We start from the raw sequence: 16,693 nt of genomic DNA, 5'->3' as shown, positions 1-16,693 counted from the left end.
GTTTTACCTACCATTAAAACTCTTATTATGTTTCTATTGATTTCTGGAGTCCATCACGAGAGAAGCGTTCATTTTCTTTTCCGTTATCGCGGTTTCTACTGTCTATTCCTGGGTCAGTGTCCTACTCTATGGTCGCTTTGTCCGTTTCCGCTGATTTGGTATCCGGTCATCCATGGATTTGGGTTGTTCATAAAGCTCATGATGCACCAGGTAGGTCTTACCTGGACTCCAGAAATCAATAGAAACATAATAAGAGTTTTAATGGTAGGTAAAACTCCGATATTATGTGTTCTGAATTGATTTCTGGAGTCCATCATGAGAGATCTGTCTGTTATCTCCTGGTGACCGGGTGATGCCTTTATTTGATGTTAACTGGTTGAAACAGGCTTGCTAGAGAGGAGTCTTTTGAGACGGTGTGATTAAGCAACTCTCTTTGGTAATATTTCCTGAAGGTATTTTCACTTTTCCAATTTCCTCTCTCTAAGATATTATCAATTGGGTAGTTTTCTAACCAATTGAGGGATGCGACCGCTGAGCGTGTACTGCCGGGGGTAGCTTCCACTCCTGCCATTTTCAGCGTGCTCTTTACCCATCCTCCTATTATGGTTCTTGTAGCCGCTTTTACGGGGCCCCTCGTACTTATAAATAGGTTATTAAGGTTATCCACTTCCGACCTTCGATCCTTGGACAATTCTACTAGTTTTCTTGTCCAAAAGACTGGGTTTATATTAAGCTCCGGTGATTCTAAAAGTTTCCAGCTGGATTGCTGGTGTAACCGGGTGTCAGTCTTTGATCCAAAAGACGGATGTAATATAATAGAAGTGCCTTCATCCTGCAGGTTTCCATCCGAGATGTTTAGTAACGTCAGGTCGTGTACTCTTCGTCCTGACGAGAGCAGCAATAGTGTTGCCACTCTACACGATATCTCGTATAAGGAGTTTAGTTTAGGGCTATTTTTACAGAGCCAATCTTTAACAATCTGTGGATTCCAGATTGGAGATTTTGGAAGAGTAGGCTTTGCCATGGCTATTGCTTTAAGGGTATGTTTTACCAAAAAATTAGAGCTGAGACTTTCCTCAGCTGTTGGGTTACAGAATGTTGCTATCGCTGACTTATGTACTAGTATAGTATTGTATGACAATTTCTCTTCGATAAACAACTGCGCCAGGTATCTGGCCACCTGGTTTGCAGACGGTTTGTTAGGATGGAAATTGTTATTTGATGCCCAGCGGCACCATCTATCCCAAGCTGGCTTGTAGGTATTTAGCGTCGAAGCTCGCCACCCTGATAGAAGCAAATTCTTTTCCTCAGGATTCCATCTACTCAAAACGCCGTCCCACACCCAATTTTCCAAACTTCTATTTCCAGTTCTTGGATTTTGGGCGGAGGTTTGCCGGTGGATGTGTCGATTAGTACCGATTCCAGGTTTGCTATTTTGAGTGGTGGCGCTAATGATCGGCGTATTAGGTCTGGTCGCCAGAACGCCCTCGGCCACCTTGGGACTGCGAGAAGGTATGTTCCGGTCGCCTTGTTCAGGTGTGCTAGGATTCTTGGTATTAAATTTGGCGGAGGAAATATCCAGGCCAGATTGAAGTCCCAACATTGACTGAAAGCGTTTTGAAAGATTGCGCACGAGTCCGTGCAATCTCTTGACACGTATGTCGAAGTCACGTGTGCCGTTACGGAAGCAAATAGGTCTATATCGGGTTGCCCGAAGAGATTGAAAATCGGTTGGGTTGCTGCCGGTAAAAGGTGCCACTCCGGAGGTGTTTTTCCCCGAGATAGGTGATCCGCGTCTCCGTTGTATTTTCCGGGAAGAAACTGAGCTGTCAACGAGATATCCCACTTGTCTGCAAGGATCAGGAGGTCTTGGGTCAGATTTAAAAGTGTTAAGGATCTGGTGCCCCCTTCCTTGGAGATATACGCAACCACTGATTTGTTGTCCGATTGCACTAAGACTTCTGAACCGGAGAGGTTGTGAGCTGAGTGTTGAAGGGTTGCAAGCACTGCGAACAACTCTTTTCGGTTTGAATGCCACTTTTTCTGTTGGACGGTCCACTGACCTGATAAGGTTAAATCGTCTAAAGTTGCTCCCCAAGCCAGGTCTGAGGCATCTGTTGTCAGGAAATGACTGAACATTTCCTTGTGAATGGTGCTTGACGAGTTCAAGTTCTCTAACCACCATTCCACCTCCTGCAAGCACTCCTCGGTCATTGGAACTAATCTTCTGGGTGGAAGTTGCTTCAGCGGTTTGCTCGCTATCTGCAATTGTCGGCAGTGCAGCCGTCCTCTTCTCACCACGAAGTTGGCAAAGTTTAACCTTCCCAGGAGACTTTCCGCTTGCTTTCGTGACCATCGGCGAGAAGACAGTATCGCTCGAAGTGATTGGTGGAATGCCGCACACTTCCGTTCTGACAGGGACTTGCGATTGTTGCGCATGTCCCATACGACCCCCAGGTATTCGCACTTTTGTGTTGGGGAGAGCACTGACTTTTGGAAATTTACATTCCATCCCAGATATTGTAGAGTGTTTACTGCTAGCCGCGTTTGTCGGCCTAGATCTTCCTTGGATTGGCTCGCAAGGAGGAAGTCGTCGAGATACACGATTGTCCGTATACCTTTCTGACGCAGTAACTCGGCTACCCAATTTGTAAGGGTCGCGAACATTCTGGGAGCAGATGAAAGGCCAAAGGGCAGACTTGTCATCTGAAGCAAGTTTCCTCGGTAGACCAAGCGCAAGAATCTCCGATGCTTTGATGCGATCGGGAGATGGTAGTATGCTTGTGAGAGGTCTATCTTTGTCAACCAATCGTTTGGTTGCAAAAATTCCGGAACCTTGCAGTGGCTTATGAGTTTGAATGGAGCAGGGTTTAAAAACAGGTTTAGGGACTTCAAGTTGAAGATTACCCGTGAGGAGCCGTCCGATTTTGGTGTTAGGAACATTTTTGATAAGAAGCTGGGAGTGAGATCCGCGGCTTCCAGAACACCGCTCTCGGTGAGTTCCTTTATTTGGGAGTCCATCTCGGCAGAAGGGGGTGTGCTGAAGTGATTTAAAGTATTCTTGTGTGGCATTATCAAAGGAGGTTTTGACACAAATGGTATTCGTGTCCCCCTTATCATTTTTAGCATAAATGCTGGTGCTCCCAGTGTCGCCCATGCTGCCTGGAATAACTTTAAGCATCCCCCGCGAAATGGATTCCTTCTGGCGTCAATTTCGAGTGTGCCTTCCTCTAAACTTTCCTTTTGAACTACCAGAAGTAGACTTGCCTCCCCCTTTTTTCTTGGTGGAAAATTTGCTGGGGCCAGCTTCTCCTCTGGGAGGACCGTTATTTTTGTTAGCGAGAGGTCTTCGCTGTTCACGAAAAAACTGGTTATCTGGCTTTTTTCTGGTAGGAACCTGGGGTCTTGATAAAGGATGGGTTGTTGCAGGTTTTATCGTAAGCTTGTCAGAGGTACCTACCCTAGAGAGGAAGGCCGTCAGATTCCCCTTTTCAAAGAGATATTCTGAGCAAGGAGGGATTTTGCAAAGTCCCTCTCTGACATGCTCGTCTCTGACTTCCCCGAGGATGGATTTTCTGCGGAATTGTACCGCCTCTGTGCGCCTGCCACATACCATCTGAAGAATATCTTCGGAAACCTTCTGGTATGCGGAGTCAGGAGCAAACAAAACTTTTACTTTATCGAATACGTTTCTTTTATTAAGAATTGTGTTCTTATCAGCGGCCCAATTGACCAGTTCTTGGAGCCCTGATTGAAACTCCTCTTTTTGTATGAGGGCATGAGATAGAGCGGCGAAAGACCTTTCCAGCGAAGCCTGGGCAGGGGAGCTGACATCGCAGCGTCTGAGCTCGTCGTTGACTTTCAATTCAACAAACGATGGCTCTGCCAGAAATTTCTTCTGGACATCAGCATATCGCACGCCTGCCCAGTTTTCACTACCAAAGTGTTGCAGCTTTTCTAAGGCTCGAATCCTGATGGGATTTGCTGTTGGATGGATAGGTTCCTTGACTACTGTGCTGGGTTCCTGGAAATCCAGCTGCAGCTCTTCTTGGATATCCTGAGGATCCTCGTGTTCCTCTAGTCCAGGAGGCTGCTGTAGAAAACCGTCGTCGTCTTCTTGCGATCCCGAGTCTACGGGAGAAGTGTCGCCTGGCGCCGCGACCTTAGCCCCGGTTTGACTTTGGAACACGGCGTCAGTCAAAAGTCCTATCTGCTGAACTAGATAGTCTATCCGTGGGTCCATTAACACTTTAAGGCGCTTTTGCTGACGCGGTTCAGGAGACTCTGAATCTGACGATAAAACGGATGGATCGCGGGATCTTTTTCGAGATTCACTGCGCTGAGAAGGCCCAGCTACCGGCGATAATGGCGAAACATTTTCTGTATCACTCATTTTCTATAAAGATCGGTGTTTTCGGACAGATGTGAAAATTTATATGAAATTAGGCACAAAGCATAAAGTTCTATAAAAATTTAATTAACTATCCGTCGCCCTTGAAAATCTTGACTCGCACGATGTTTGTAAACAACAAACACGTGTTTCAAGATGGCGTCGTTTTGTTTATAAAATATTCGAAATGAAAAGTTTTTTCGGTAAATGCGCGACAATGCCGTTTGGATTGAAGCGAAAGTTTATAATACGAGCACTTCTTTAGTTTTGTTTTTATAGAAGACGAGACACTTAATAATAATAAGATTCACACACTTCTCACGGTGTTTGTAAACAATTACCGCGCACTCAAAATGGCGGCGGCGTCTCGCAATCAAAATAAACACGATAATTATCCGTTATACACAAGAACTTGACGTTTTAATGACGTAAATTAAAAGAACTAAATATGTTTTCAAAGTTTATAACACTATCTACGATATACTGCCCAGGAATGAATACGATTTTTTCGAATTGATCGGACAAAATCAACGAACGTCGTTACACGATGGGAAAATGACGCTTTATGAACAACCCAAATCCATGGATGACCGGATACCAAATCAGCGGAAACGGACAAAGCGACCATAGAGTAGGACACTGACCCAGGAATAGACAGTAGAAACCGCGATAACGGAAAAGAAAATGAACGCTTCTCTCGTGATGGACTCCAGAAATCAATTCAGAACACATAATGATCGATAATTCATTCTATATTCATGTGAATCTTACTTAGATGCATGTTTCTATTGGGTAAAGTTTGCTGACCAAATTTACACACGCAGAATGCTGACATGTGTAAAAAAAAACTATAAATTCTGATTTTTTAAACAACCTAAAACCTGGGAATGCAGCATAAGGCGACGTAAAGGTGGGGAAATTTACGGTGTATTTACAAAAAAAGAGGTAAAATTATAGGACACATCACCGGCACAATGTCCTTATCACTACTATAATACAGGAATAAAGAATACTACAGAAAAAGGAAGACCAAGAAGAAATTGAGTCGAGCGGTTAAAGAAGGCAGAGGCCATATCATATAAAGGTCTGAAAAACCTAGCTTTGGACCAGACAATAACTTAACTAAATTTAATATAATACATAATATCCATGAAAGAGAGAGTAGCGGAGAAAGTTAAAATGAGGACATGAAAGGTTTCTATGTATATTTCTAGTTTTTTTTAAAGAAAAAGAAATATTTGTGTTTTTATTATTTTACACAAATATTTCAATTTCATACTATTTCTGTGAGCCTAAGCGGCTCATTATTAGAAATAGATATCAAATTGTGGTAGAGTGGGGGGTTCGAACCGAAAAACTCTAACTTAAGAGTCCGCAACACTAAACACGGGACCACAACCCGACACTTAATTACTTCACTTACAGTTGAATTACATATCATCATTAGGCAGTTTAATGATTTGAAATTTAAGTTTTATTTGGAAAATGCCATTATGGTATTTACGGAGTAAAACATAAATTAAAAACGGATATATATATTACCACAAAGTGACTACCAAATCACTTAATGGGATTTTTTTAAACATAGATCCGGAACCATCTTGAGTTATGCTACTATATTTGTTACCCCCTAAATTAACGGGTGCTAATAATTATCAGGTGATACGCATAATTAACAATGTTTCCTGCTGAACCGACATTGCATCACCGTGGTTGCAAGGAATGTAACGCTCGTTTTAGTAATTTTTATAAGAAAGTAAGTCACTTACCGTGTTTCGGTGAGCCAGAGATGGAAAGTGTTGGCGTGTTTAGCAAACTCCTTGCGAAGTTTGTCGTTTTCTTCCTGGCGGTGCGCCTCCTTCGTCAATTCCACGTCGCGTTCGCCTACGAAGGAAACATTCGCTCATCCAAATGCTTTTGAAATATCAAAAACTTATTTACTATGTCTTAAAAATCAAAACTGACTTAACACAGAGAAGAAAAGCTTATAAATACGGATTCTTTTGTTTAGTGTAGTTTCAATTTCAAATTCTGTTTATTAAATGTTGTAACAGTCCAAGGCGGTGGTGCAGTATAATTTGCAGTTAAAACTATCATCATAAAATTTTTGGTAGGTAAATTAAAATTTTTGTACACAAATACAGTAGAACCGCGGTATGGCAAAAAATGACGTATTTCGAAAAAAAAAGAAATTTACTCCCTAAAACCAATTTTTCATACAAAAATGCATTTACATAACGAAATCCCGTAAACATGTATGTAAAGAAAGTGTTTTCTTAATTTTGAACTCGGAAGACCAAAGTTACCTATGATCTTCTTGAGGTTCTTCCAGGTGTCCTCCAGGGCTTCCATGGTGAACCAGGTGTAGGGGTTGGGGCCCACGTTGAAGGACTTGATCTTCTGGTCCAGGGCGGCGAGGGCCTCGAAGTCCGCTTGGGCAGATGACAGGGAAGCCTGCCGACAGAAACATTCCCATTCATATTTTACACTTAGACATCTCAACACAGGTGGCTTCTGTATCAGATCCGGGCATGCCGTAAGACAGCTTTCAATAGATGAAGAAGAATATGGAAGTCTGGGTATTTATGTAAAAATAACCCCCCAAGTGGAGAAATACAGATTTGTGAACAAGGATTTGGACAAACAAAATATCATGCGAACTATTTTTATTTAATATCAATTTTATTCACTATCTCCGTAGGATGAAACGCCACACTCTTCTGTTCTGACATACACTTCTCGCTTCCTTCACATCCATACATCTAGTCATACATGCCCTTTAATTATGCAGACTTTTGACACCACCAGATTTGAGGTTCTGATTGATCTGATCGTGCCAAGTCTTTTTGGGCCTTCCTCGTTCTGTTCTCCTGCTCACATTATCTCATTCTCTCATTATCCATTCGCTCCACATGTCCATACCACCTTAAAGACTCTTTCTTAATCTTTTCAATTATCCCTTGTTCAGCCTTACATTCCTTTCTTATATCGTAGTCGTACAGGAGAAAGTGACCAACTAACAAAACGTAAAATGTTCAGGAGGGCCATTCAAGACACTTTTGCTTGGCAAGAAAATAAACATCAATGCAGTTAGTCATTTTTAACAAGTCAATATATTATACTTCAAGTTTAAAATCTGTTGGGATTTCTTCAGGGCAATATTAAGTTGGTAAGATATCAAATAGTCAATGATCATGTTTTTGTATAAAATGTCTCGGTCACTTTCTCCTGTATGACTACGATATCTTAGTTTTTGATTCTGTTATACAATGATTTTCCACATATGCGCATTTCAACAGCGTTCGCTCTACTTTCATCCTTCCTTTGCCAGTGAACTCTTTACTTCTTCTTCAAACCCTTATCTGCACCCCAATGGTGCATAGGGCACTGCTTCATATGAATGCAGTGTTATCTATGATCGTTTACACATGAAGGAAAGGTGATCAGCCCTCCGCTTCAGGTACCAGTCCAAGGTAATATTTTTTAATTAATATTACAGTGAAAAAATCACTTATATTTATTTGACCTCACCTGGGAATCGAACCCGGGACCTCCAGAACGGTAGCCGAGCGTGCTGACCATTACACTACGGAGGCGGACAAACTCTGAACTCTTTACTAGTACATTATTATGTGAATGGTGAGAGGATCGCATACCTGGAATTGGGCATGGGCTTCCCGCAGAGCTCGAATCTCCTCGATGGAGTTACAGCGCACCGGGTCGGTGAGGTCTTCTTCGGCGTTCTCGAACCAGGAGTTGAAGGCGGAGGCCTTCTTGGCGAAGGTCAGGTAAAGGTCCTCAATCTGCCGGAACTGCTCCTGCAGCTGCAGCAGCCGCTGCTTGCGCTCGTCCGAGTCGCCTAATAGTTTCTGCCACCTGGACCGAGAGAAATCCAATTTTGAAATTACGATTTGATCCATCTTTCTGTTTGAATTCCAATGTATGGAAGTTTTTATTTTATTTTAATTTTATTTTTTTCTTTATTTTAAATTCTATTGCATTACATGACATAAATTCAAATACAAAAAAAATTGAATAAAATATAAATATAAATACAAAAAAAGATCCCACAAAGGCAGGGCCTGTGTGTGGGTATACAATATAATTTAGGTCATAGTAAAGGGTATAAGGGTATATATAGGTATTATAAGTAGAACTAGAATAATAGTTATGAATTATTGTTTCTCTTTTATGTGTTTACTGTTTTTTTTATTTGTTGCCTTATAGCACTTATTTTTACTTTATTGCTCTTCTCAACTTGTACATCTTATAACTGTTTTTGTTTTTTTTTTTGTTTTTTTTGTTTTTTTTACTTTGGCTCTAAATTAAGTCTGCCTATTAATCTTCTTAACGTTTGCTATATTTTATTCTTGCTGTTTACTTCTAACTCATTTAACATTTCTGAAATTTTGTAATTGGAATATTACAATTACCTGTTTTATTTGTTATTAATTATTGTAAATGTATTTATGTCAATGTTCTGTTGAATTTCTAAATAAATAAAATAAAATAAATACATTGTTTGCGGGAAACACTCAAAAGCGTTTTTTACATACTGTTGGTAAAGAGCAGGAGACGCTTATAAGCGTTCTATTTGCTTACTTTTGGTAGAGCCCGAGTGATGCCAAAAAACATTGTACAGATCAGAATTGGGTTTGCAGTTACTTGTGATTAGAATACTAAGGGGCCGGGCGGCAGTCTGAGTATAACTAGATTGATGAGAAAACCACCCGACAACAATGTCTTAACCCTTTCCACTCTGACTATTTTTTCTCATAACTGATCAGCTACTCTAATCAAAAAAATGCGACGTTTTCCTACCATTAAAATAAATATTTTGGTTCCCTAATTTTGAGACACTCTGTCTGGCAATTCGTATGACCGTGTTAATTAAGATTAACTGTATTTACCTGAAATATTTTTTGGTAGAATATACTTGGGTGATAGAGAAATCAGTGATTAAAGTTATACCTGCGCCGGGCCAGACATTGTGGCCCACGGAGCTGCCTGCTAGAATCATACAGGCCAGAATGTATGGCCTAGAGAGTGGAAAGAGTTAAAAGACTTATCCTTTGGCCTTGGAATTATCAGATAATTAAGTAATAGTGACCTGGCGATGACATCCTGGTGGCGCTTCTTGATGGCCGGAGTCTGGTCATGGTTGGCGGCCACCAGCTGGTCCTTCAGCGCCGTGATGTTCTGGATGCCCTCGTGCTCAAAGGCAGCGAGACCTGCAACAGATCACACATTTATTTCAATGACTTTATAACCTAAAATGCCTGGATCAGGGAAATATGCGAGATCGAAGATGTCGTTAGGTGGGGGAAGGCAACGAAGGAGACAATGGTAAGCGCATGTGAGGAGAATGGAACCATCCAGACTCCCCCACATCGCACTGTACGGCCAACCCCATGGTAGACGACTCCCGGGCAGACCACCAAAGAGATGGGTCGACAGCTGGGAATCGAAATCGCAGGAGGCTAATCCCTCTTAAAAACAGGCCACAAGGCCTACAAGATGAAGAAGAAGACTTTATAACCACCATAACAGGGTTTTGATGATATCAGTAACGACGAAACCCGGTCACTGGTCAAATAAAATATATGTGGAAAAAACTATATAGTTATTTCATTATGCTACAATAACAGATTGTTAGTTCTTAATTGAAGAGACCAAAATTTGAAAAAAAATCCAATCACCAAATTGTTAAACTATATATTTTCTAATAATGAATAATGCTCAGTAATTTGATTAAATTTAGTATATTACATTTGCAAACAAACAAAACCTGAGAGTAAAAATATGTAATTTAATATAATCAATATTTTTTTCCAGAATGCACTTTTTTTAAAATCCGTTTCTAGTAATGTTTACTAGAAATCTATAATTGATTTGAAATTTATATGATACTACATGGAACTGAAGAAGAGTCGATTCAGCTGCCTTGACCATGTACTCCTCACGCCTCATGAGAGCCTTAATCAAGCTTGCCTCTTGTACAAGGCATAAGGTTCTCGACCACTACTGACAATTCGTCGGCAGTTCTCGTCAGAACTTCGGGACGCGGATCTGACTTGGGAGGATGCAAGGGAGCTGGCAGCCGACAGAAAAGCTCCACCCAGGGAGCGAATATGGTTTGATGAATGGAACTGCCACATACCCGCGTCGAAGGTGTCCTGCTTGGTGAGCAGCGTCTGCACGGTGGAGAGGTCGCGCCCGAACTCCTCGCTGCGCACGTGCGTCTCCTTGTCGGCGATCCAGGACTCCACCACGTCGGCCTTCCACATGAACTGCAGGTAGGCCGAGTTGTCCACCAGCGCGGCCTTGCGCGCCGCGCCCAGCCCCGACAGCTGCTCCAGCTTGCCCTGACGCACAGAGAACGTTTTCATTATAGCAAACAAACTCTATAGTGACAAATTCCTTTACTGAATTATGGATTTGGCATTTCGCTCACTCCTTTCAAGAACTTCATAAATCAAAAATTGTCAATTTTCAGTTAAGCATGTTTTCGGAATGCCCAGAAAATGTACTACATCCCAGCAAAAGCGGCATATTTTTAACTTAATATTTACCCGCTACAGGGCAGAAAGTGTTGTTTTTGCACTTTGAAGAAAAGGTATTGTTTAATAATTTTTTTAAATATACTAAATATTTTTCAAAAGGTGAAAAAACCTTTAGGTTTTACCTAAAAAGATCTGTTGCACAGTAAAAAGTTCAATAAGTGGCTTGATATTTATTTTTAATACATTGTATTATATTTTTAAAAACGTTTTCCTAAAAAATCAAGTTTTTTGATTTATGACGTTCTTGAAAGGAGTGAGCGATTTGTAAAACTCCATTTTAATTTATATATTAAATGTTAAAATCAAACACTGATTTTTTAGAGTCTACTAAATTTTATTTTTATGTCTTTTACGACTCTGTAGTGTGATGGTCAGCACGCCCGACTACCATTCTGTAGGTCTTGGGTTCTATTCCCAGGGAGGGGTCAAATAAATATACGTGATTTTTTCACTCTAATATTACCCTGGACTAGTACCTGATGCGGAGGGCTGATTACATTTCCTTCATACGTTTACGATCAAGGTAACACTGCGTTTTTATGATGCAGTGCCCTATGCACCATTGGGGTGCGGATAAGGGTTTGAAGTATGAAATTGTATTTTATTGTTGAAAACACATAAAAATTTAATTTGTGGCAATTATTTCGCCTTGTTGTGGCATTATAAAACTAATGTGAAAATTAAATGGACTAATGGTCCTTACACAGCTATAAAATTCTAGTTCTGCTATCCATGTATAATTTAAGTTTTACTTGGTAAATACTACCATTCCTTAACCCTTAGAGTGCAAACCGTCGATAGATGCACTCTCTATTAATGCATATAAAGTGTGGAGCGTCGGAATACCAAGTATTGCGCAATTCGATTTAGGTATCGACCTGTACGGATGTGTCTTAGCGCGGGCATGTATAACGCTTTTAACAAGTTAATAACAATTATAAATAACCATTTAAAATAATTTAGCTGTGAATTTAACATTGATTTTCGTATTTTTTTTAAGTAAAAGCTTTTTTATTTCTACCTACAAATTGTCAAATTCGTCAAGTAGTGATGATGAAAAGCAATTAGCAATTTAGGCAAAATATGTGAAAATAAGATCAGACTATAAGGGTTAAAATCCACTGTATGTCGAAGCATTCTGCATCATTTTCATGGAGCGGTGTTTGAAAATGACACGGAATGCATCGATACATGTCGCTCACTCCTTTCAAGAACGTCATAAATCAAAAAACTTGATTTCTCAGGAGAACGTTTTTAAAGTTTATAAATGTAATACAATGTATTAAAAATAAATATCAAGCCACTTATTGAACTTTATACCGTGCAACAGATCTTTTTAGGTAAACCTGAAGGTTTTTTTCCATTTGAAAAATATTTAGTATATTAAAAAAAATGATTAAACAATACCTTTTCTTGAAAATGCAAAAACAACACTTTCTGCCCTGTAGCGGGTAAATATTAAGTTAAAAATTTGCCTCTTTTGCTGGGATATAGTACATTTTCTGGGCATTCCGAAAACATGAACAACCGAAAATTGACAATTTTTTATTTATGACGTTCTTGAAAGGAGTGAGCGATGTGTCATAATGCATTTTAGGAAATAGTAGTATTAACTAAGTAAAATAAACACGCTAAACATTATTACGGTGAAATGGTAATCATTAGGTGCAGTTATTCACAACATTTTGAGTGTGTCCAAATACTTGTTCGCAACTCATTTCATTTAATGCGTGGCGAGGAATGGCCAACCTGCAGTTGTTGGCAGCGGTGTTGGATGCTGTCGGCGTGGTGGTTGCCCTGGGACACGAGGGTGGAGCCGGTGCTGCAGATCTCGGAGCAGCGGTCGCGGTGCGCGGCCAGCTCCGTCTCCAGCGCGTCGTGCTTCTTCAGCAGCCCCTGCACGGCCGCCATGGTGTCGCCGTAGTCCTCCACCGACAGCAGCTGCTGCTTCTCGCTGGAACAAAACATCTCCATTATATTCCATCTATAGATAACAACTTATATTAAAAGTACTGCATCGTGGTTATATGTTATCTTTGTGTAAGGTATGTACTTCATTGTGTTGTTGTCTTTGTGTCGTAGTTAGGACTTTGTGCTGGGTTGTGAATTAAGGTTGTTATTTTTTTTTCTATCCATCATTTGTTAGGATTGTGAAAGATTTGTCTAAAGGTGGGGACTGACCGGAGTCATTTTGTCGTAACGTAACACGTTTGATGCGAGCATTCGTATAGTCAGTACAGCGTTCCGAGTGCTCCATCTGAAGTCGGATGCTCGCCGCAAATGTTATGTTACGATGAAATGCTCCGGTCAGTCCCCACTGTAATAGGGTGTCGATGAAAAATGGTTGCGTGGGAAATGCGATGACTGAGCATTTTCTGCAAATGTCTTGGCACTGTTTCGTGTCTGTCTGCTTTGCTGATCGGGGTTGAACGTTGGATATTTTATTTGGCGTTTAATTTGTAGAACTCCATAATTTATATTTTAAATATAAAAATCAAACGCAGGATTCTGGGATCTACTAAGTCGTGTATTTAATTTTTTAAAAGCATAAAAATAAAAAACAAATTGGTGACAGTTGTTTTGCCTTGTTAGGGAATAACCAAACCACTGGCAGATATTCACACATGACGTCGCACCTAGAATATAGCCAGCACAGCAAGCTGAGGCAGATTGCGGTTACCTGATCCAGGCCTCCTCCTCTTCCACCTTGGCCAAGAACTGCTGGTAGGTGTTGCTCTGGTCCAGCTTGTTGCCGCGCGTGTTCGCCAGCCCCTTGAGCTCGGCCCAGGCCTGGTTCAGGGCCTTGAGGCGCTGCTCGATCTCCGGCACCCCCAGGTTGGACACGTCCATCAGCTTCTCTCCGGCCTCCTGTTGACATTCAATATAACGAGTCAAATCAATAGTGTAAAATTATAGTGGATCATTCATACATCCCCCTCATAGCAAGTGCCTCCTATATGAGACATAACGAAGTTCACTCAAAATAACAATGAATGGGTTTGTAAATTTGTTATTTTTCCTTCCTAATATTTTTTGTCATGCAACAAATATATCGTAGTCGTACAGGAGAAAGTGACCAACTACCATAACGTAAAATGTTCAGGAGGGCCATTTAAGTCACTTTTGGTTGGCAAGAAAATAAACACCAATGCAGTTAATCATTTTTAACAAGTCAATATATTATAGCTCCAAGTTTAAAATCCTTTGGGATTTTTTTAAGGGCAATATTAAGCTAGTAAGATATCAAATAGTCAATGATCACGTTTTTGTAAAACAATGCACTTGGTCACTTTTTCCTGTATGACTACGATATTTACCTACAATAAAAAAAAAACTGTGCGTGTCATGTCAGGTATCCTGACGTCGACTATCACTTGAGAGTAATTGTCCTTGTCTTGGGCAGCTCTAAACAGCGCCTCGACGGTCCTGATCCCCCTTACAATCTTGTATATTTCGGAGCCAGGAGGTCTGTTTTCTGCCCACACCCTGCTGACCCTCTACGTTGCTGTTTATGATTTTTTCTCAATAATTTTGAACGTCAAAAAATGAGTAAAAAATTGAACCATTTGAGGGAATTGCAATAGTTAAATTATGTTAATCACAGGTTTTATTTATATTCCATGTGCTAATTAAAAATAGGTTATGTAGCTTTTGAATTGCATGATGAAATTTAAAAATATATTTTAATAATAGATTGCCAATATAGAATACAAATTATTTTTGTGTTCATGGTATGAAATTAATACACATGACTTAACTAATTTCCTGACTTATTTCAGAAAACATATTTACTACTTATATTTTAAACATAAAATAATTGTTAAAATATTCTCAGAATCAGAGGCTACATCCCAAATGGATATAAACAAGAGTAAAGAGCTCATAAAGGGTCAAGTTACCTGGACGGCTTGGATAGCTGGTTCGTGGGAAGCCAACTCCGTCTCCAGCCTCTTGTGTTTCTTCTTCAGGTTCTGCACTCCCGTCAGATCGCGGCCGTAGTCATCGGAACCGACCAGCAACTTCTTCTCCCTGAAGAACATAATAAAGTGTTACAAAACTTTTCGAAACTTCCACACATCAATTGGTTTGTAAATGGAAAAAAAAAAAAGAAAAAAAATTAAATTAATTTCATGGTTGAAATAGATTGTTTTCATAAAATTTAAAAACTTTATGCTATGTATTACGGTGACTCGTCACTCAGTTACGAGTAGGTACTTAAACAAACAAGCAAACCTGATAGGTTGCCTGCACTGGTAAATCTACTAGATTGTTAGCCCTGCGTACGGAACGCAGGAGAGTCCATATAAACCCTAATGCACATGCAATCTTTCTCTTCCTTCAGAGAGACACTTGCCGGTAGCAAACACGACTGTTGCGTGACGAAATTATTGTCAACTTAGATTCAGTGATTTTTATTTTTCTTAAAAAATAGTTTTAGAGTCCTTACTTGTATTTTAAAACTTAAAATTAATAATCTGTGATCAAATAAGTACGTTTTTCATTTAAAAGCAATCTTCTGATGAGTCTAAGAGTGCTAGGTACTCATAAGTTACACCACACATCGCTCACTCCTTTCAAGAACGTCATAAATCAAAACTCGTGAATTTTCAGTTGTGCATGTTTTCGGAATGTCCAGAAAATGTACTATATCCCAGCAAAAGAGGCATATTTTTAACTTAATATTTACCCGCTAATGGTCAGAAAGTGTTGTTTTTGCATTTTGAAGAAAAGGTTTTTTTTTATATTCTAAATATTTTTCAACTGGAGAATAAACATTCAGGTTTAACCTTAAAAGATCTGTTGCACAGTAAAAAGTTAAATAAGTGGTTTGATATTTATATTTAATACATTGTATTATATTTTTTAACTTTAAAAACGTTCTCCTGAAAAATCAAGTTTTTTGATTTATGACGTTCTTGAAAGGAGTGAGCGACATATTTCGCACCTCAATACATTCTTCATTAAAATTGAATTGAATTATTCTAAAACTGTCTTTTTGATGATAAAGAAGTTTGAGGATTGGGATTGTCCTTACTTGATCCAGCTCTCCTCGTCGGCGATGTCCCTGAAGAACTGGTGCAGCGTGTTGGCGTCGTTGAGGCGGGCGCGACGGTGCGCGGCGAGGTTGCGCACGCGCTCGCAGCGCTGGTTGATGCCCGCCTGCCGCTCCTGGATGCCCTGCCGCGTCGCGCTGTCAAACTGCCCGCTCTCAATCAGCGACTCGGCCTGCTCGTTCATGTCTACCCAGGGAACACACACAACAAACACGCTTAGAAAATTTAAATTTTGTACTGACATTTCTTGGTGGAACTGCATTTTATAGAATAAAATAACAATTATGTAATTTTTTCAGACCAGTCGGTTACGACGAAACCCGGTTGCTGGTCAAATAAAATTAATGTGGAAATATAACATACATAGCTGTTATTTTATTCTACGCATAGAAAAGATGACTTTTTAAGATTATTTTTGCGGGGAAAGCAATAAGAATTAGGTTAGACAATATTTTTTTGTGTATGAAATTATAACGTATAAATATTTTGAATTTTCATTAAAAAATTATTTCAAAAATACACCTAGAAAATCGCCAATTTTTGGATTAGTTTTGTTTTATTTCATACCCAAAGAACTATGTGAGGAAACATTTAAAAAATATATTCTTTTCATTTTATTAATATTTATGTCGTTTTTAAGCATGATAAATATAAAATTGTTTATACAAAAAAAAACAAATAAGTAA

At 39.8% G+C, this 16,693-nt stretch overlaps 1 protein-coding gene across 4 annotated transcripts in view; it reads right to left on the bottom strand.

The window, feature by feature from the left end:
* The window catches only part of alpha-Spec (alpha spectrin), a 75,405-nt gene that overhangs the window by 8,524 nt on the left and 50,188 nt on the right, over positions 1 to 16,693 (bottom strand). For all 4 annotated transcript variants that reach the window (XM_088260608.1, XM_088260605.1, XM_088260606.1 and 1 more), the window contains 9 exons: positions 15,989 to 16,193; positions 14,853 to 14,982; positions 13,634 to 13,821; positions 12,703 to 12,907; positions 10,551 to 10,755; positions 9,501 to 9,621; positions 8,047 to 8,266; positions 6,697 to 6,844; positions 6,160 to 6,274 (listed from right to left, as the gene is read on the bottom strand). In XM_088260608.1, the coding sequence (XP_088116734.1) occupies positions 6,160 to 6,274; positions 6,697 to 6,844; positions 8,047 to 8,266; positions 9,501 to 9,621; positions 10,551 to 10,755; positions 12,703 to 12,907; positions 13,634 to 13,821; positions 14,853 to 14,982; positions 15,989 to 16,193 (1,537 nt within the window). The remainder of the gene's footprint in view (positions 1 to 6,159; positions 6,275 to 6,696; positions 6,845 to 8,046; positions 8,267 to 9,500; positions 9,622 to 10,550; positions 10,756 to 12,702; positions 12,908 to 13,633; positions 13,822 to 14,852; positions 14,983 to 15,988; positions 16,194 to 16,693) is intronic.

This window comes from Brachycentrus maculatus, unplaced genomic scaffold (assembly GCF_059751285.1).
Source record: "Brachycentrus maculatus isolate JH-2025_06_01 unplaced genomic scaffold, ASM5975128v1 h1tg000139l, whole genome shotgun sequence".
Classification (NCBI taxonomy): Eukaryota; Metazoa; Arthropoda; class Insecta; order Trichoptera; family Brachycentridae; genus Brachycentrus; species Brachycentrus maculatus.
The sequence above is the reverse complement of the archived record's forward strand: the minus strand, read 5'-3'. Positions and strand labels throughout refer to the sequence as shown.